Source organism: Pempheris klunzingeri, chromosome 18, assembly GCF_042242105.1.
Source record: "Pempheris klunzingeri isolate RE-2024b chromosome 18, fPemKlu1.hap1, whole genome shotgun sequence".
Lineage (NCBI taxonomy): Eukaryota > Metazoa > Chordata > Actinopteri > Acropomatiformes > Pempheridae > Pempheris > Pempheris klunzingeri.
Window position 1 is genome coordinate 9,038,184 of NC_092029.1, and position 21,742 is coordinate 9,059,925.

The 21,742-nt window shown below is 42.6% G+C and overlaps 1 protein-coding gene across 1 annotated transcript; it reads right to left on the bottom strand.

The window, feature by feature from the left end:
* Positions 1–2,358: 2,358 nt before the first annotated feature.
* LOC139217714 (estrogen-related receptor gamma-like) lies at positions 2,359–20,250 on the bottom strand. The gene is made up of 8 exons (XM_070849123.1): positions 20,195–20,250; positions 15,264–15,515; positions 14,977–15,134; positions 13,503–13,619; positions 8,412–8,522; positions 7,826–8,008; positions 2,750–3,019; positions 2,359–2,603 (listed from the first exon to the last, which is right to left on the bottom strand). The coding sequence occupies exons 1-8, from the start codon at positions 20,248–20,250 to the stop codon at positions 2,359–2,361; spliced, it is 1,392 nt and encodes a 463-aa protein (XP_070705224.1).
* Positions 20,251–21,742: the final 1,492 nt, after the last annotated feature.

Here is a 21,742-nt window from a genome sequence, read left to right on the forward strand (position 1 = left end):
CAAAGCCCATCCATCGATGAAGGTGAAAGGCTGCTACTGAAAGCCTTGGAGGAAATCTAGTAAGTGGACCTTGAGTTTAGAATTGTTTTATTTCAAAAATCAAGATTAAACCCTAAAGCTCAACATGCCCTCATGAGTTTTGGACATTATCTATTTAAACAACTTTAAAAGCCGCCTGTTGTGTATAAACAGTAAATTAATGTGCTATAACACACTGTAATTGGATTTATTCTTGTGTTCATTTATCAATAAAGAAATGTATGTAACAACATATGTTTAACCAACTTTTATCTGCGTACTGCTGCATTATAGTGTGTTATAAACAATTTAGTGTGTCTATGCTGGTTAATAAATCCTAATAAGTGGTTTAAAGCAAAGCATCACCATGCTAGCATGACTCTTACCTAAAACTATAAATACACGTTGAGAGGGAGTTTCTCAGGATAATTGTATGATGAAGCGATGAGTCGATTGCCCCAGCAACCATCGGCCTGAGCAGGCATCCGATGACCAGCACTCCCCAGAGCCACTGTTAGACTTCATTACATTATAGCTGTTAATTATAAATCTCCATCCAGCTGCACTCTGATGGCCTGAATGTGCCATAATGGGCCTTAGTTGGAAATGCCAGGCCATTGTCAGACTGTGCAGAATAGACTGCACCCACTTACCAGCTCTTAATGCTTTTGTTTCAAAGCCTTTCTGTCTCTTCTTATTGAGAAAGACGACACTCAGATGATATGAGCTTTTGCATTAAGGGGATCATCTTTATTGCCCAAGAATCCACCTGAGAATGAATTAGCACAGCACAGCTCATCCAGACAAAGCCTATTTGCATCTTTAAACATCTCTGTTGGCGTAAGACATGACGTATATACAGCAAAACGTACAGTACATACATTTAAACCGGCATATTGCTGCCGTCATCTTGTCACAAAAATATGCACATTATAGTGTCACAGTACCTTGAGTAAAAGAAGGAGCAAGACTTGGGCTTTTATTCACTGCACTGAGATTCCTTCAGAGTTTAATCCCTTCATTTAACGTGTGAGGAAAAAGACAAACTTCAGATATAACTAGTCTTCACACAAAACACACTAACAGATTAACAGAGCGCCATCACCGGATTTCCCCAAACTTTATGGCTAAAAGGAAAAGTAGTGCACAAATTTCATCCTACACATAGACTTCTACCATAGAAAGGACAGCAAATGCCTCCCTAATCCAGATTATAGAGTACGGCAGCCGTTTTACATAGTTAAAGTTATATCTATGGGTCTACAACAACTCTACAACATTATGATCCTCATACGTGCTCCAATTATAATCATGTCTGCTTGAATTTCAATTATATGGTATACATACAGTCGGTATCAGTGCTGAGCAGAGAAGCTAGTAAAAAATTATTTTACAATGATATTGTTTAAAAATCTTTAAAAAAATTATTAATCCACTGTAATTGCTTTAATCTATTCTTCATTAATGCCACATTAGTAAATAAAAAACAGCAAAAGAACAGAGCCACTTTTAAATAAATATCACTTTGCTCAGTTGTATCATGACATTAAGTACTCTTTCCCTGAAAAGTTCTTCTAAAATCAGGAGGCCGGTTATTGTTAAATGAAATTCTGTCCCTATTCACTATGGATGTAGTGAATAGATAAGATACTTTAGCAATACACAACACAGCAGGGATGCAGGTTTATGTGAATGTCTTACAGGCCACATTATATTATTGTGGACGTATGCTGGTATTATTCAATGGTGTGAGTCTTTACTCTTTGGCAAGACTTACCTCTTAGGACACGTTAACTTTTGCTATACAAAAAGGACAAACAAAATCAAATCATTAAAAGGCTCCCTAAATGCACTAGAATGCAGATTAACAGGCTTCAAAATGGATGAAATAATCCACGAGGATCTTCAAGTATCAGGTGGTCTTTCGACAAAAGAAGCTCTATTTTGGCATGTAACTGTAAATATCTCTAGAAGGCGATTTCTTCTGCTTTTATGCTGCTTGTCCATCCATCTTCAACTTCTGACGCAGGTCCACACATTTAAATTAGTGTCACAGACAGCAAAAATCACAATGTCCGCATCGTCAAGACACTAAATGCAAATTAAACTGCTTCATTTAAAGTTTCAGTGTGAGTGGGAAGGGCGTTGATCTGAAACGTTCCAGCTGCTTGCCTAAAGAACATACTTCCCAGTAACTGCAGATTTGAAACTTTATTGTCAAAGCTGAAATGCACAAATGAACAGTGTCAAACCACAACATTACCCGTCATCCTTCACTTCCTGCCATCCTAACCCCTGCGTCGGGGTCAAGATGAAGCTCATGGCTGTCTGCGCTTGGGGTCAGGCTTTGGCCTCCAGCAGTTCGAGGAACAGTTTGTGCATAGGCACCCGGCCGTCCTGTTTGATGCTGCAGAAGTGCTGGACAGCACGAGCAGCCGTCTGACGTAGGAGAGGGAGGGTCATGATCAGTTTGCCGGCCCTGCGAGGGTCCTCTGGGTGGTGGGTGGCCTCGTAGTCCTGTAGGGCCCCGTGAAGGACGTCCTGGAGTCTCTGAACTGCCTCCGAGTCCTCGATCTGCATGGAGTCTGTAGGAGGAGGTGGAATTGAGGGATTAAGGTGTGTCAAGGAATTCAATGTGTTGAAATCCATTTGAGCTGCATCACTACAATAGCTAAAATTGTGCAGAATCAGAGCTACAGAGCCTGATCTCTTGTAATGACTAACTAAATACCTGAGTTAGCAAGAGCGATAGCCTTGAGGACCACAAACTCCTCCTTCTCCAGCCCCATGGTTTTATACTTCTTCACCAGCTGCAGGATGGCGTTGTTGAGGTCAAGAAGCCCGGCCAGCTTGGACTGCTCCTCGTCCATGATGTAGTCCTCGGCATACACCAGCTTGTCCTCCGAGGCCAGTGAGCGGAACACCACTCGAAGAATCAAAATCTCCATCCAGCCGCTCTGCAGCAGGCTCATCTGATCAGCCAGAGAGAGGGAGGGGAAGCCTAGAAAGATGACAGGATAAAAATGGATCAGCTGCTTGGGATGCAGAAAAGAAAGATTTTAAAGGGACTCTCCACATTGGGACACATTTTATGCATACAGGTCAGTTTACTCGTCATGCTTAGTCCTGCTAGGCCTGTAAAAACAGCTGCATAATGTCTTCGTCGGCTCCCAAGCATGGATGTATAAATACATGAGGATACAGCGTTGGAGATGGAAACCCGTTTATTCCTATAAAAGTTGCACAGTTGCACACAAAGCCAAAAAAGCTCTTTTCACGGGTATTAAATTAACTAAATTATCTTCTGTTCATGGACACCCATGCCTCTGCATTGTGGAGCCAAGCCGTCTCACCTCCACTAACTTGAATGGGAATAAAATAATATAATCGTGGGGCTCTTCTAGACTTTCCAAATGTTATCGGACTGAATGGATCAAATTCTGGCGGTGAAACGACTCATTTCATGTGGGTTGTGATGCTCGCCTCTCTCACAATGCAAGTCTAGTCTTTTTTGAGGTCAATGGTGTCACCTGACGGACGCAATTGTTGAAATTACACAGTTTGGCAACTACGTCTTTCTTGGCTTCAAAGCCTGGAGGTAGTGCTAGCTGTCCCCCCCTGCTTACAGCCTTTATGCTAAGCTAAGCTAACAGTCTGAACTTAAACAGACAGGGATCAGACTGGTATCAATCCTCTCACCTAATTCTTGGCAACAAAGTGAGGAAGCGTATTTCCTAAAATGTTAACCTATTCCTTTAATTTGTATGTGTTTTTATTGCTGATGATTTTTTTTTTTGGTTAAAATCTATGGTGGCTGATGGTCTAGGAGTTAATAAGTTAAATACTGTATATTAATGTCATTGATGGTGCAGAATTTTCTTGCAGCACAATGATTCCCTCATAAGAAGATCACATTGCAAAGGGCATAACAAAGGACGGAGGGAGTGAATAGGTGGTGAATTTAATTACACTCTGTTGGACACACCCACTTTGATTGACAATTACACCCCACAGGAGCATGATTAAACCTGCTCACGTCCCCCACATAAACCTGCACACACACGCTCACACACACGTTTACTGTAATTAAATAGATGATTTTACAGAGTGAGGGGAGGAAGGGGAGGCGTTTGTATTTTTGACACCAGCCATGATTGTTATCAGGATCTGTTGCTCTTTACAATCACCACGGGGACGTCACTGGCGCCCCTTTCCCCACTATCGCTCCCTGATTGATTGGAAACGCTGTCTGTGCACAATTTCATTGGTCGATAGGGATCAGTATTCTGGCACTGGATCATCGATCAGGGACAGAGACCTGTGTGAGCGTGTGTGTATGTGTGTGTGTTTGGGCCTGTGTGATGAAATCTGAGGCAATATATTGACAGATTTTCAGGACAAATGCAGGTTAAACCTTCAATAAAGACAAAAGACCACGTTTTAACTGGACAAATGATTTTCGTTTCCAAAGCAAAGGGCACCGATGGCAATAAGGAGGGGAGAAGTGTCTTGCCAGTGCTAGTTGTATCATGTCAACAGCAACACACAGCCAGTCACACCGCAGTCGCTCTCACACACACATTTGACAGCCAACTTGCAGCACAGACTCAAAAAGGCCAAAAGCAAAGAGGGCAGTTGGTCTTTAGCCAGCTCATCTGCCAGTCTGGCCCTCAGACTTCAGACCACATCACTGTCAATCTGCCTGATAAGAGCAGACACAGAGGAGGGGGAGCAGCCAGGACAGTAGCCCCCTCACACTCACCTCCCCCTGGGCAAAGAACTCAGATGGCCCGGGCCACTTTGCCCAGGACCCTGGTTCTCCCAGCGATGGGGGCCGTGTGGCCTGCCACTCATCCAGAGCTGATGTGACATGGCCATTACGCTGCTAGGAGGGGACAGTCTTTTTTTTTTTAAATATCTATTCTCTCCATGTACGTCTCATCTATCTACCTTTCTTTCTTTGACTCTCCTCTTGGTCTCTCCTCTACCTGTTCCTTGAGTGATGCTAAATAGTCCCTTTTTTTATTTAGTCTCACACGGTCGACATCATCTCATTTTTAGTCACTCTAATTTGTTTCATTTCTACCTTTTTCTTCATCCTCCTTCTTTTTATCTTTCATTTTCCTTTCCGTCTGTCTTTTCTGTTTTTCTCTCCAACCAAATAAAATCCTTCTTTGATAATAAAGTTTGATTTTTTAATTTGATTTAGCACATATGATCCTTAAACTGGAGCAATTCTCATCAGAGCACAAAATAACGTATTCACTTTTTACCAACCAAAAATGTAATCTTCCATTAATTTCCAGAAATATGTTTAATTCCTCTACTGTAAAGGAATAGTTTGATGTTTTAGGAAATCCACTTGTTAGCTTTCTTGTTGAGAGTTCAGTGAGAAGAACGATACCACACTCATACTAGTCTGTTAGCTGACACCAGCAGCCAGTTAGCTTAGCTTTGCATAAAGACTGGAAACAGCTAGCTTGGCTCTGTCTGCAGGTAACAAAATCTGCCTCTAAAGCAGTAATGTATTGAAATCTCCACTGCTGAATTTTCTCATCTATCTCTTGGCAAGAAGGCAAACATGCCCATCAAATTTTGCTTTCAACATGTATCAATTAATTGTTCATCTCTGGGTTAGTTCAGCCTGTGAAAATCTGTCTTCGCTAGAAACATGAATTGTAAACATCAGGTTCGGCCTCATGAATTATTCAATTTCGTCAACTGACAGTTTTAAAGTAGATAATTCAGTTTAAAATTCCTCTCCTGATGGTTGTGATCCGTTCTATGTAAGAAGCATGGATGTGGAAGTGCTTCGTCTGTTGCATTTTATTTAGTTTTTGGTGGCATTTCAAAACTTAAAGTAAAATTTGCTTGACAGTTGGATGAATACATGGCTCCCTGTGTCTCTCTCTCCCCTCAGGTGGGTATCTGCTGTGTGTGCGGCCACGTCTCACCGCTGCTCCGCTCTCCCAGCCAAATCCTCCACTGGCAAAGGGCTACAAATACACCCATCAGTGAGACTCCGTCTGTCTCGTGCTCTGACAGTAAAGAGCCGACGACGGGAGAAAAGAGGCAGACAGCAACAACCCGGGGGGTTGGTGGGGGTGAGGAGGGGGGGAGGGAGGTGGTGATGCTCCTCTTTCTTCCTTTTCTAACAGAACAATGGAAATGCTGATGAGGGACACCAACACAGGCTCAAATGGTTGCTTCATGTACACTTTGTTGGAAGAAACACAAGGACAAATATAATAGAGATAAAAGCACACACACACACACACACACACACACGTACACACACACGTACACACCTGCTTTGTTTGTTTTGTAAGCATTTCAGAGACGAGACATCAACAAAAAAACCCAGGTGTATCCCTGGTGATGTTTTGGGTGTGGATAACCACGACTGATAAAGCAGTCAGGGCTTCAGTTAGAGGAAAAAAGACGATAAGAAAACAGGACAGGAGAGAAATCCACAGAGATGATAACGCCTCTAGTAAACTGATCATTGCTGGAGTCTGTATCTATACTATTCTGCTTAATGATCCATTTCATTATGAATTAACCTATTGTGCATATTTTGTGATGAATTCTTTAAACCCTTAACATCCCGTTTTACCCTTTTTTTTTCTTTTCTTCTTTTTTACATTTTTGGAAAAAAACATAACTGATCCACTGGTTGACCTCAGTTTTTGATTCATACAGTGTCAGACAATAATGAAAAATGCCCATCACAACTTACCAAAGCCCAAGGGAATGTTGACAAATAGCTTGTTTTGCCCAACCGGACTGCTGGTTGAATGTATTGAATTTATAATCACGTAAATGTAAGAGAAGCAGCAAATCTTCATATTTGAGAAACTGGATGCAGCGAATGCTCGTGTTTCTTCGCTTAATAAACGTCCGCAGCGATTAATCAGTTATCAGAATTGTTGTACAGCTTAAAAAGTGTGATGAATCAATTACTCTGTTAACAAAAATCATTTTGACGATCGATTTATCATTTAAGTCATTCTCAAGCACGCATGCCAAAAATCATCTTGTTCCAGCTTCTTAAAATGTGACAATTTGCTGCTTTTCTCTTTTTGTTTTAGACTGTTGGTTGAATAAAACAAGCAATTTAAAGACACTGGCTTGGAATTTATCGAATTTATCAAATTGTAGATTTAGGATACATTTATTTGTCAAGTCGGAGCAGCTCACAGTGAACGGTGGGCCAAAATGCAAGTCCTGAAGTGTGAAAAGTGCTTCTGAATAAGTCGAAAGTGCTGGTTTTCATTTGTGAGTGTTGTACAGCAGACCTGCAAACCTCTGTTGCCACCGCATACGATTATAACCGTCAACATAGCTGCATACCAGCATTTTAATCCCACTAATCTGTCAGAATGCTCACTTCCCCTCTCGTTTCCACCCTCTCATCCAAAGGAAAAAAAAAAAAAAGGCATCCCCTCGGCCATTCCTGTGTCAGAGAAGAAGCTAAGAGTGCTCAGAGTGTCAGGAGGATAATTCAGGGACGGCTGAGGCCCAGGAAATGAATTAAAACATCCAGGTGGCTACTGATCATCTAGTTGATGCATTAGGAACATTGGTCAGCGAGGGTTTGGCACGCAGCTTTAATGCCCACACACACAGACAGGATGACTGACAGATAACACACAGACACGCCAAAGCACCCTCTCTCCTCTGGGCATCCAGCGAGCGCCTTGGCAACCAGAAGTCACAACAGTCTCGTCCTCTGATCTGATTATAGACTTAATGTGAGCTTAATGTGTGCGGTGGATTGTGCGAGCGAACAAACTGAGACTCGTACCTGGGATGTGTTTGGCCCAGCCGATGTTGACCACCAGCTCTCTGTCAGCCAGGTCGCACAGCGTGGTCAGAGCCTTGATGTCGCTCTCAGGTACAGTGGGGTCCGGCATGGCAAAGATGCCCTCTGGCTCGGCCACCAGCAGCAGAGACACCACTTTGTTTTCCACCACACCGCCAATAGTGACTGAGAGCGAACCAGAGAGTGAAATTAGATTTTGTTATTATAAACACCCTCTTATCGCTGTCTAGTGAAAACCATGTATCTCAGTGAATGATGACTTTGAGGGTTTCTTTCAAACACAAGGCATTATGGGACAGTTTTTCTTAGCTCATGACAAGTTTCGGAGATACATGGTTTTCACAGGACAGCTACAAAGGATCATTACAGCCATTCAAAGCTTCCCACATCTCACAATAAAAATAACAGCTGGCATTGATTAATGCCAACTCATTAGCAAATATGAGCTTGCAGAACACAACACAGATAATATCAACCCATTAACACAGACTCACCACTTAGCAATTATGCACAACAGTCATGCTCATAACGCACCAGAGTTAACGTAAGCTTTTGTTTGTACACTTACAGGTTTTTTTCTGGGGCAAGGCATTCTGTGGGTGCAGATATGGGCTGTTCTCAGCGTCTATTCTCCTCTTGTACTTCTGCCTGCCGCCTCGAACCCGGTCCAGACGCACGCCTGCAGAAGCACAAGCACAGGACATTTAGATTCTTATAATGAAAAAGAAAAAAAAATCACAGTAAGTGAAACTTGCTTGATTTAATGATTTAAAAAAAAAGGCATCTAAATTGTGAGATTACAGAGTAAAATCACAGCGATAATGGTTACTAATAATGTTCACTTAAAGTATGTTTTAATCCCACTTGGGTCTTTGAGGGATTGACACATGATTACAGCTCAGGCAGGTAATTAGTTATCAGAAAGAGGCTCCATGTTGGATCCGGTCAGTCATCAGATCAGGATGGTGCCCAATCATCTGCTCGCGTGTCTAAACGATCCCAAGGAGACTGAACGGGACACGTTTAATACCGGCTCGGCAGCATGAATCCTGTAACAGGACACTCAACAACTTTAGAGCAGCTGATGACAACTGCTCATCCCGACAAGCATTGTGGTAACCTTGTCACCATGCCAATGGGGATTTAGGAGTGTGTGTGTGTGTGTGTGTTCATGAAGGAGAAGCACACACACACACATACACACACGAACACTGAGAGAAACAGTCACCTGGTGCATCTCTGCAGAAAAGGTATGTTTCCAGCGAGTGGGAACGTGACTCATGAAGCCTTCAGTAGTGGTACTGGGTTACTCGATCTACACAGTGTAAATGACCGTAGTGGACTTAAATAGATCTATAATGGCACTCATGTCCGAAAGAGACACTCTGAGGGTATTATTTGCCCGCTTGACACCTCACTGTGATACTCCATCCCTTTGAGCCTGCTGCCTCCTGTACTTACATTCTTACCTATGCAGATACTTATGGAGATCATGCACAAACACCCACAACATTAAATAAAGCGGCGTCCTCTTAATCAGGCCTGTAAAAATATCTTGTAGGGTTACATCAGTTTATGGAAAGGTTGTAAGTTTTCATGGGAAAGATGGACAGACGGGGGCCAGTTATAACAAAGCGACGGTGGGATAAAGTGACCTGTGACCTTTCCTGTAAGCTAACAGGCTCTTCCATAAGACTGCTACGAAAGATCATGGTCAGGTGTTGTATGATAGTATACTTCATTTAAAGGTGCAAGATTTTGACACCCGCCTCCTGTTACAGTGCTGTGTATTAGCCTATTGTCATCTCACTAAATAAATATGTTTATTATTAGTGAAAGCTCTAGAAAAAAGAAAGTGTTACGCTACTGAACTCATTCCCATGAAAACTAAGCAAACTCCATCTGGTGATGAAGACAGTGTAACATGGTTGAGAGCTCCAGACAAAAGAGCTAATAAATGGACCTGAAATTATTTAGTCAAAATAAATAAATAGTTTGAAATCAATTTAATTTAACTTTTAGGTACAAAAACCAATAGCATCAAGCCCCCATCATTCAACCAACCACCAGCCCAAAGTCACGTCAGAACCACTAAGTTGTTAAAAAATTACAAATTAACAAAACAAATGATCAGAATATAGATTTTAGATCTGCTTTAAGCTTTTGTGCATCACATTTGGCCCAGCGGCGGTAAGATAAGTAAGATCTGACAGTTTTGGGGTGAAGAGGAAGAAGTTCTTAATGAAGAAGATGAGTGGGGTAGTAAAGAGGAGATTGGTCGGGTGAACTCGATGCCCCCTGGATCCCTGGTGATGTCAGGTGAACTAGTGAATGAGGATCATCCTGCCCACTTAGCAGAAGGCACTCGGACGTGTGAGAGGAGGGATGAGGGTGCTTACATGTGTGTTGTCATTAGATTTAACACAAGCTGTCGGCAAACACTGGATTAAATTAGACTACTTTGGCTGTTCGATATGTTGGTACGTGTGTACCATGCGGGTATATTTGTGTGTGTGTGTGTGTTTGTGCTCACATCTGACAGTTATTTGAACACACACATCAGAGCTAAGTGTAACTCTTTACAGAGGAATGTGCTGACAACCAGAAGGCCAAGAATAACTTTGGTGGATAACAAAACAGACACACACACCTCCTCCCTGTTCCTCCGCGCAGCCCATCACAGTTCGATAAACACGGACTACTCAGACGTAGATCTATTTTTTGCTGCTTTCATTGCACAGCCTTCTTTTGAGGGTGTCTGGGCCTTTGCATGAAAGGCTTTACGGGTTCCCAAAGCGCACATAGTGCAGCAGGATCTAGAGCGCGGACATCCAGCCGCTGATCCGTACTGATCCAGGTTAACGTGTTCTGTGGCAGAACTCCTTCGCCACCACCGGCATGTGTTCACTACAAACAATCCCACGCTTCTCAGATATTGTGACAAATGTACACATGGCTGCCCCAAATGCCACTGTGGCATTACATTTCCTGCACACTGCTTCTCCTCAACAAATGAAAAGGATTTGGAAAGTTGGCAGCGAAGTGCACACATAGTCCCTCCTGTTCTGTTCTGATGGCTTTTCTGAGAATACAGATTAACACAGCGTGATTAACACACCTGAGACCAAATAACTTCAGCTGGCAGGAAGTGGCGAAGAGGCAAAGCAGGAGAGGAAGGTACTTTACAGAGGTGTTGCTGCACCGCTGACCACATTTCTTAGGGACATAAACCATTAAAATACAGCATCACACAATTACATCTGAACAATAAATAAAATATTGTGCACATTTTGCTAACATACATGTTTTTACTGCCCTTAGAAGCGACAGCAACTGCAGAATTGAGCACTAAACAGGGCTTAATCAAATCCTGCCCTGGGTCTATATGTCTTTTAGCTGTGTATTTAATACGGCTCTGACTCTGCCCATTAAACCTCACAGCTCCTCTGTCTCTGCCTTTACTGCGGCCTCTCCGGGGAAGAGGGGCATTACGAGACACGATGAAGCGCGTTACGAGGGCGCTTACGACGGGAGTTACGAGGGGCAGTTCGCATTTCACGGAGGTCCAGGAATCCCACAAGGCATCTGGAGGAATTTACGAGGGGGGAGGGAAAGCAAAGGGGGTGGCGAAAGGAGAGGGGGTTGAGGGGCGGACTGGGATGCTGTTGATGCCCCTACCCTATTAAAAGCAGCTAATTTAGAAAAAGGGCAGACACACACTCACTCACAGAAACACACAGAGGTGTGTGCGTTAATGTGAGTGCAGGCTGACTTGTGTTTAAAACAAACTCATATTACACAAACTGATTTGTGTGTAAAGATGCTGTAATTCTGTGTATCCATAACTCACACACATTCAGGAACACACACAGCAGCAGTAAACATAATGCTGCTTAGAGACGAGTGGCTAGCATTAAAGGATCATTCCAGTTTATTACAACTGGGATCTTATTTTCATAATTTTGGCCACCATTTCTCTTGGTTATGATAATATTATACTTAAGTAATAGTTTACATCAGGAAATATGAAGATATCGCCACAACAAAGTCTGACAGGGAGAGAAAACAGCAGTTATATCACACAATCAACAATTTACCCAGATTGTTGCTGTATGTGGAGGTCAAACCAAACGTGAGAGCACCAGAAATGATGGAAACCATTGCTGCAGTACAAATGGGAAATTTTGTGTCCAAATCAATTAAGTTCAAGTTCAACTTTAAGAACTCTGACCTGCACTTTGACCTTCACGCAGACCATTAGCAAGCTGTCTACATTGCACTGACTTTTAAAAGGAACGGAGGGCTGAACAGTCCAAAATGGAGTAAACTATCATAGCCTGTTGCGCTGTAACCTAAATAACTATAAAGCAATCCCCAAAGAAGAAGAACAAATGCATTTTCTGAGTTAACTGTGTAAACGTATTGTTTATTGTTAGTGAACAAGCTGAGCTAGCAAATAGTAAGAAAGCTTTTCTCCCCTCTTCCCTCTTTAGTAACTCTTTAATGAATTAAATTCTTCATCTTTACATTTGTTATCCCTCAGTCCACCGCAGACACACACAAACACACACATTTTATCTGCTGTCCCCTCTTTATTATCGTCTCTTGCCCCTCACAGCATGCAGCCAGGGGCCGGTGCAGTAGGAGGTCGCTGATGTTTTCCTTTTTGAGTCACTTCTAAATCTGGACAACAATATGTCACCGGACAGGCACACAGTCAGACTAAAGGAGCACCTGACCACTGTCACCAACTCTCTGTGCGGTATGTATGTATACATGTCACGACTCTTAGTCCATAGTTTTGAGCAAACGTAATGAAGTTTTGCATTGCTGCACAAAAATGTCAGAATGTGACGGCTTGTCACTGAAATTATTTTGGTGTATTTTACATTTGTTCAACCTTAATTTGACACTATCAGGTGTTTGGAGTGTAGTAAGGCACCGCTGTGTATATAATTCAGATTCATAAATAAAAAAATGTCTTATTGTCTATCACAAAGCAGCAGGATGTGTTGGGTAGATTATTTATCCCATTCTCATTAAATCACTTGCAAAAATGTATCTCAAACTTTTAAAAATGCCCAACATTTTAATTTTTGTCTCCTCCCAGGAGCCCCCTGCTCTGCTCGCTCCATTATCTCACTAGCTACTGCAGTGTTGCACACACACACATTGGCAGATTTCCAAGCTATTTTGGAGGAACACTACTGAAGCAAAGACTGACACAATTGAACAGTTAGTAGCCCTCTCCTCCCTCTCAAAGACACGGCTATGCATTGTTCAGCCCTGTGTTTACTACACATACACAGACCTACACACACACACACACATCACAGCTGGCACGAAGGGGCTGAAGTTTAACTGTCAAAAGTTTTAGGTTTCACTGGAGTCTGCAGCGCTACAGTACATGCCATCACCAGTTTATCAGGTGAGAGAATCTCAGCTGGTAATCGGGGTATTGTTCCCAGGAATGCACAACAGAAAAATTGCAGTCGGACTTGCATTAGCCATCACTCTCTGTGTGATTTTTGCCATATCAACTGTCTAATGGATGAGGTTTTGAACTTCTGCCAAGTCCACCAACCGATCAATCCTAGTAAAAGCAACTCAAACAATGGTTCGACTCGGGTCTTAAAGTGATTTTCAGTGTATAGCTGACCTTCTCTCAACATGCCCACGGCCAGACATTTCACAAATCGACAAGCCTGGCAGGATTTCCTCCTTCTCTTGGTGATTTCACATTCATTGGACGCCGGGCAGCTGTATTCAATGTTACCTGGAGGAGAAGAGAGGAGTTAAGAGACACATTTTTTTTAAATTACAGTGGGGAGAATGGAGAAATAATTCAACTTTATCGCTCATCGGCATTTTACTCTGATGAAATTCCCATATTGAGATTTACAGCTGTCATGTCAAGTTAAATTTCACTAAAATGTGCCAAAGTGCGAGATCCTGAAGGGGTATTTCAGTGATTCACTATTGTACTTCCATAAGGATGAGAGACGGAGTAATAGAAGAATGGCCAAAATCAAAGCCGTCACAGAGGCTGAGATATCATGAATTTTAGTTCCTGGCGTCGCCTCAAAACCTACACTCCCCATTATGCAACTGAAAAGAGTCTCTCATTAGACCATCCCTGCTTATTAAATACTCACATCTTTCAAACGGCAGTTTTTATGACTCAGGTTTTCTTTTTTTTTTTAATTTGTAATCTCAAGCAGAAACTGAGACGACCCCGATGACATCACTACAGCATCATCAGGGTTATTTTCTCAGACTTGATAAAGCTCCTTCCACACCTACTGAGGACATTAAACAACAGGCTGTGAAGTACTGCTCATGATGACTAAAGTGAAATTCATGTGTAAAGTCAGTAGGGTTCTTCTTGAAGTGCAATCACATAAAAAAGTGCTCCCAACACCTAATTGGGAGTAATGATCATGGCAGCCAAATGTGCATGTTAAGCCTGATGGCGTTCAGCCAGTTGCAGGCGCTCTCAGCTGCCACCCTCAATCAGAAACAGGAAGTATCTGATGAGCCAGACATCAGATCTCCCCATTTGATCTGACAGACACTCATCCTGTTTGCCCTTTGACCCCGTTTACAGTTGCCAACTTCTAGAGGCCTAAACACAACGCGGCAAGCAAGGTCCTCGCCCTGGGCCTCGAGCAGACAGAGCACAGGACAATCCTTTTAAAACGCCCACACTGCGTGCCGCTGTATCTCGCCGCTGACAGCTTTCAGGGCTGAAGCGAATGCGCACACATTCAACACCATATGTTATGTGAAGCTTTAAAGCCTAAAGTCAAACATGTTGACTATACACACAATGCGTTGTAAGTTTAACCGCATATCAGCTGTTTGCAAACAGGTCTTTATTTAAAATCTTTCTGCAGTTTGAGAGGCAGGAGGCGGAAGTTGTGAGCTAACTGATCGGGGCTTGTTTATACCAAAACAAACGTTCAGAGCCCGACTGCATCTGCGCCATGTTGCTCGTAAAACAGGTTTATATGATGCAGGAAGACATTATCACCCATGCACAATAAACTCCGTTAGTTAGTATAAAACCGAGCATGTTCCTGTGCGTGAATATGTGTTTTGGATGTGTTTGTCTTTCTCTCTCTCTCTCTCACCCTGGATCGTCCTCTTGAAGAAAGCCTTGCAGGCCTCACAGGAGGCCACACCATAGTGGTAGCCCGAAGCCACATCACCGCACACCAGACACAACCGCTTGGCCACCGCGCCCAGCATGAATTCACACTTCACTTGGCTTTCTTCCTCCCCAAACCTCCTAGATAGAAGTAGAGAGAAATAGAAGAAGGGATGAGGTAAAGAAGAGAAATTAAAAGGAATGTACTCTGCTTTATATACTTCCATTTAACAAGAGGGTGCAGTGCACAGTGTAACACAACAGACCAACCTGTTTGTTCCCACATTGTTGGTCAACGCCGCCGTGTGACCATAGAGGCCTGGCGAGTCCAGCCCATTGCTGTGATTGTGGACTTTGTTCAGGGGCCCGTAGCTGGAGTTTGTGTCCGAGGAAGAGCTCCCAGGACTGGGCTGGGCCGGGCTGACGTCGCCCTGAGAGCTGGGGCTGGGGCTGGAGGGCTCACGCTTTATAGTGGAGGGACAGGTGGGGTCCAGGCCCCTCACTGACATCCTGTTGAGATGTCTAGAGAAAAGGGAGGAGAGAGGGGAAAAAAAGAATGAAACATATTTTATATATATGATTGGATATGCACTTTATTGCAATACATATTCATGATGGTGAGAGATTTGACTTTCAAGTTATCTTTATGTTATGAGTCTCCTTGGTATTGTTATTAATATTAATGACTGGTAATTGACCTTCAGGTCTGTGGGCTTTGATTAAGTTTTATTAAGTCAGGCATCATTTACACAGATAGTAATCATGTAATAAGCAGCTTGGCAAAATCATTACCGTAATTTATGGATTCATATATGTATTTTCAAACCACATACAGAAGAGAGCTTGTGATATTTCTTTTCCCTAAAACCTTTTTTTTTTTCTCATCTGTCTCCCAACACCACGACCTCCACCTCTCCATCGCCACGTCCCTTCATTCATGCATCCATCCATCGCCAGCCGTTTGTGATATCCCACATATGCAAAGCTGCTGTCTATTACACTGCTTTGTTTTCAAAGAAGGAGATTGCTTAAGCAAACCTAGGGAAATAGGCAGTCCAGCAAACATCATCTGCATCATCGTCGCCAACGCAAACGCGGTCGGCTTTCTGTCCTGTATTTGTTTCTGCTACTTTACCTCTCTCTATTGTCTTTTTGTGTCTCTCATCACACTCGCTTTGTCAAACACTGCAGCCTACAACAACTGACAGCTTTTTTTTACTGTTAGGAAAATGTTGAGAGAAAACCTCTATTCAATGAGACAAGAATTTTGCAATGCAGTAACTAATTTTGGGGCATTTTGCATGGAAAGCATATCCAAAAATCACTAAAACCAACCAGACTATAAAGAATGGTTTCAATGGCAGCGTGCTTTCTGTTGATAATGGTAAATAGACATATCTTCTGTCTTGGTACTTTCTATGAATACCTCCATTATAACTGCTTGAAATAAATCTTCCTCTAGGCCTGCTCATTAAAGTGTGCATCACTACTTTATTATTGGATTGAAGATGTGACCACAACAGACTCTCTGTCACCGCGCCGAGGAGAAAAAAGCCTCTGAGACCAGCTGAGGCGTACAGTAGGCTCACAGGCATGTGATCTGCGCCTACACACACATCCTGAAAACACACGCACGCACATGGTGGCGTCCGGCGTTCATGTGTGGATGTAAAAATAAAAATCATAGACAGGCTATCACTTCTCTACATACTCTTCAGCTTCATGTGATCAGGAACATGTTCAAGCACCCTGCACACACACTTACAGACACATTTTAAAGCAAGTGTCTTCATAAACACCCCAACACATACTTTCATGCAACTGTTTGTCGCCAGGCCAACTTTAAAAAGCCCTGCGCTGTCTCCCTTTCTGTCGTGCACATCCACGTGCAGACACACACACACACACACACACACACACACACACACACACACACACACACACACACTCACAAAGTTTCCTGCATCTCTCCCACTCTAATCTTGGCTTGGTGAGGCGGATGTCCAAGCCACTGTGTTTCCTGCCATGTAAATCAGTGTTTTGTCGGCCACAAGTCATTTGTTAGGCAAAAAGTCTGGCTGCGTTTAACCACCCTCAGAGTAAACCATGGGCACGCGCTATTGATCCCTCTACAAACCCACAAAAATATTCACAACAGTACGAGACAGACTGAAAACAAGTTAAGATAACAAAAGAACCAACAGTAGACGTCTCTATAAGACAACCAAGCAACTGTTTCTACATAATCGTTTCACATCTGCCTGCTTAAGTGGGGCTGGGGATGGAACTGCAGTACCTTTTTGGCTCATTTCTTACTGCAAATTTAAACATTTGAGGCACTTTGGCTAAATGAAAAAAGTAGTTTTACAGAAAAACCTGTTAACATCCCTGTAGATAAAGGATCCAAAAGATATCTTTTAAGCAGAAGTGCTGAAGACAGGTAGCACCAGCAGTATTGAAACATTTCCAGCAGCTCTAGTCTTAAGCCCCTAAATTTTACCTTAATAACCAATGAATGGGGTGCCATTTTAACTCCCCCCCCCTTCCCCCTTGCCATCTCTCACCTCTCCAATCCACTTTGAGGACCATAAAAACAGTTCAGTGAAAAGATTTCAGTTTCCTTTTAAAGTGACTCCCTGGTTTACTTATTGGCTATCCATCACAGGCGTCCATATTGCTGTGTCAAGTCTCTGACAGGTACAGAGTGAGATATTCTTTGCGCTCCCCCATTATAATGCATCACGGGGAGGGAGGAGAGGAGGAGGAGGAGGGTGCTGGTGTTTTGCCTTCATAATGAAATGACATTAGAGTGGGGTGATCAGATGTGATGTAATATTCACTCTGACAGATTACTAATCTACATCTCCACATAAAAGCCCATCAAAAGATGGTTGGTGCAGCATGTAGCAGGGATAAATCAGAGAGGACGTGTGTGTGTGTGTGTGTGTGTGTGTGTGTGTGTGTGTGTGTGTGTGTGTGTGTGTGTGTGTGTGTGTGTGTGTGTCTTGATGGGTATTCAAAGTTATCATACCTCACCCCTTTGTTTACCAGTGTCCAAAACAACTCTAACTGCACCTTGGCAACAAAGGCCAAAATGCAGTGTGAAACGACACTGAGACATAAAGAGAGAAGAAGAAGAAGCAGAAGAAGAAGGAGAAGAAGAAGAAAAAGAAGAAGAAGATAGGCGGGCAGACAGATAGAGGGGAGTGTGAAAAAGCTGGGATGAGACTGAAAGAAAGGGGCAGTACTGTGGCTCATTAACCTGGAGGTGTTGAAAGAAAAGAGAGACGGCAACACTCACTTTCAAATGAGCAGAGTCATAACGCAGACAATGACCCAACGGATGAGGGAGGGAGGGAGGGAGGGAGGGAGAGGACAGAACAGGGAAACAAGGAAAAACAGAAAATAAGAGGAACTGACCGAGATATATCGAGAAATTGGAGTAAATCTACAGGCTTCAGAGAAGTGAAAATCTCACCGCAGTATCACACAAAAACACAAATACTTTTGAGGTCCTGTTGAGTAACCTTTCAGCTCTAACCCCAACCCCAAGGAGCAGCTATTTAGGTCAGTGGGGTCTCAGTAGTGTTTTTTTACTAATGAGCCAGTAGGAGATGAGCAGGGATCAGTGGCACCCCCAGCCAGCCGTAAGAGCCTTAGTCAGGCTTTGGACGAAGTTGTTAGCTGGGAGATGAGGTGCCTGTGGCTGCTGCTCTGACCCAGAGGCTCTGGATACAAGGATAGCGTGCCATGCGGGATCATCTGTGGCCATCGCTGCCTTTTCTGCCTTTCTTTATTGGGCTGCTTCTGTCACATGCAATAAGTCAACCTGTACATCCACATGTCTTGTGCCTCGATGTCTCTCTGGTCTCTGTCCGTCTGTCTCTGAATCGTCTGTATCTCTCTCTGCTGGGGAAAGTCAATTTCAGCCCCAAAATGCTTGATGAGAGGAGTTCTCAGTGCCTAGTGATTATACCACAGCTGATAAACGGCAGCAGTGATGATAATGAACGTGATTTTTTATGATTACAGAGAAGGAAAGGCAATCAAACAGCAGTCTCTGGGTAATCAAACAGCTGCTTCGCACATCTTTTCACAGGGCTTCATTTGCTTTGTTCGTGTCGGTGTTTCTGCCGGGGGAAGATTTTCACCAGCTTTGGACGATCCAGGCTGTTCTCAAACTGGTCTTGCCCACTTAGCCTCACTATCAACAAACAAACAGTCTGAATGACAGCTGTAAGCAAAGAAAAGAGACCTTTTCATCTAAACTTCCCCAAAGCACAGAGAAGAAACTTTTTAAACACTAATTTACGTAAATCCTTTTCGATTAGCCTACACCTCAATGGAGCAGTCAATTACCTCATTAATCGATTAACAGAAGATTGTTCAAAACTATTTCGAACATTCATTGAATGTTTTTAATAGTTTAAGCAAAAATGCTCATTCTCTACATTTTTATATTAAGCTGTGAGGATTTTCTGCTTTTTTATATCATCGTGTACTGAATTTCTTTGAGTTTTTGGGCTGTTAGACAAAAACAGGACATTTTAAGACGCCATCTTGGGCTTAAGGAAAGTGTGATGAGCAGTATTTTCTGGCATTGTATAGACTTTATAATTAATTGATTAATCAAACGACTAGAAAAGGGTGAAGGCCTGTTTATACCAGCTTAATTCAAAAGAAGATACATGGCAACGATGAGGGTCATTTTAAATGTTCACGTGGAATATGTGGAATCCTCTAAAAGAAACAATGGGATTGAAATTGTAACGAGTAGATGAGCCGATATCAAAAATACAGGTAGAAGTCAACAATTTTTCTTGAAGGTAGAAGGAATAGTGATGATGGTTAAGCACAGCAGTCGAAAGCGTACTTGATTCTGATTCTCACACACCAACTCTCTTAATGTGCCGAGTGGCTTTCCCTCAAGTGCACGGACGTGTTATGAATGAAAGTGATTCTCTAAAATACTCAGATCAGCCTGGAAATCACAGGCACACAGTACATGACGCCTGTAGAGCACAAACAGACAAACAGCAAATATGTGTGAGCATAAACAGGCACTTCTGAGTCATAAAACACACACACAACGTCCCACAAATGAAATCTAGAGGCAGTAAGTCATTACTACTGCTGCAACTCTTTGACACACATTTTTTGTCAGTTTGCTGTTACACCTGTACTGATTTTGAGGTACTTACTCTGTGTCAGAGTGGTAGGTGAAACACTCTGGGAGGTAGAGGTCGACTAAATCCATGTGCACTCTGCAACCATGCTCCGAAGAGTAGAAAAAATGATTGAGTCTGGGGACCTCAGTTCCTCAGTCTGCCTCTCCTTCTCTTTCTCTTTTTTTTTCTCCCTCTTCTCTGCAGGTTTTAGAAACTGTATCTGTTTGTCACTTTCTCTTTATTCTGCCTCCAAACTTTGCATCCATCTACTGCCCTCTCGTCTGCTGGATCACACTCTCAGCTCCTCTCATTGTCCCTGCGTCTGTCTTCCTGTCACTTGCACTTCTCACCAACAGGCCCTGGCCGCTGGCTGCCTTTGAAGTCCTGACTGTTGTGACTAGCTGGCTGTGTGTGACAAGGGTCTCCAAGCAAAGCCGGCCCTCATGAATACTCAGCCGCACCATTTGAATGGCCTTCCCCCAGAACGCTGAGCCGGCAGCTGATTGGCTGTCCTCTGAGCCAATGAGAGCTGGCCTCTCACTGGATCAGGTGGATGAGACAGCAGAGGATGTTTTCACTGCTTTTAGGTCTTAGAAAGAACTTCATATGGAAAATGTGGAGGGTGAATTCACTCAATTAACAACAGGAGATTTCATTTTTTGTCATAGTAGTTAAGAAAAACTTAATAATTCCCTCTATCTTTATGTGAATTAATCAAAGGAAAATGTTTAAACCTGTGCACATGTACTGGCCAAAAACACATCCACCTCTGAATTTAGACAATTTAGATAGATTTTTTTGTAGTATAATTATCTATGGAAGGAAACAATGATTCTACTGTGCTTCTAGTGGTGAAATCAGATCTAATACTAAGTTGATTAACAGATGAAGAGAACCACACAATGTATCTATATGAATTAATTATAAGCAACAGTCTGGTTTAGATGTGAAAATATGCTGTTTCATTTCATTTTAAATTGATATTTTTAATTGGTTAGACAAAACAGGCATTACCTTGGTCATTTTTCACAAGTTTTTTGACATTTTATTTACTAAGTAATTCATCAATTGATTGAAAATGAAATCAATATAATCGCCCTTTTAAAGAAATCAGTTGTAGCATGGCAAGTTGATGCCATGTGTACAATAAATTCAGCATCTTCCCACAAAGATATGAATAAACACATGGAGATCCACACACAAAAAACACTGATGCACATTGGGATGTGACCAAGCCTTAACTGACTTAGTGCAAGTACAGGACTTTGATCTAATCAGCTATGGCCGTGTGCCTAATGTGATGCTTTTCGCCTTTCGCTGACCACACACACGTGCACGCACAATGAGAAACACGGTAAGTAGTGCTTGGCACACAAAAAAGGTTGCAAAAAGATATAATGTGGCAGACAGAAACAACGCAGCAAAATGTACAAATAGAATCCAAGACTTTAAAACTTGCCATTATACAAGTTGTTGGTGCAGAACTTCATACATCGGTTTTTGTATCGGTGACTAATCTGTAATATGACTCCAATTTGATCACATGAAGTGCTACTTTAACTTGATTTGTTTCAGAGAGTT

Coding starts and splice junctions, on each gene's coding strand:
- LOC139217714 (XM_070849123.1), bottom strand. CDS start 20,250: ATGGATTTAGTCGACCTCTACCTCCCAGAGTGTTTCACCTACCACTCT. Junction 15,135..15,263: donor AACAATGTGGGAACAAACAG/GTTGGTCTGTTG, acceptor ACTTCTATCTAG/GAGGTTTGGGGAGGAAGAAA. Junction 2,604..2,749: donor TATCGCTCTTGCTAACTCAG/GTATTTAGTTAG, acceptor CTCCTCCTACAG/ACTCCATGCAGATCGAGGAC.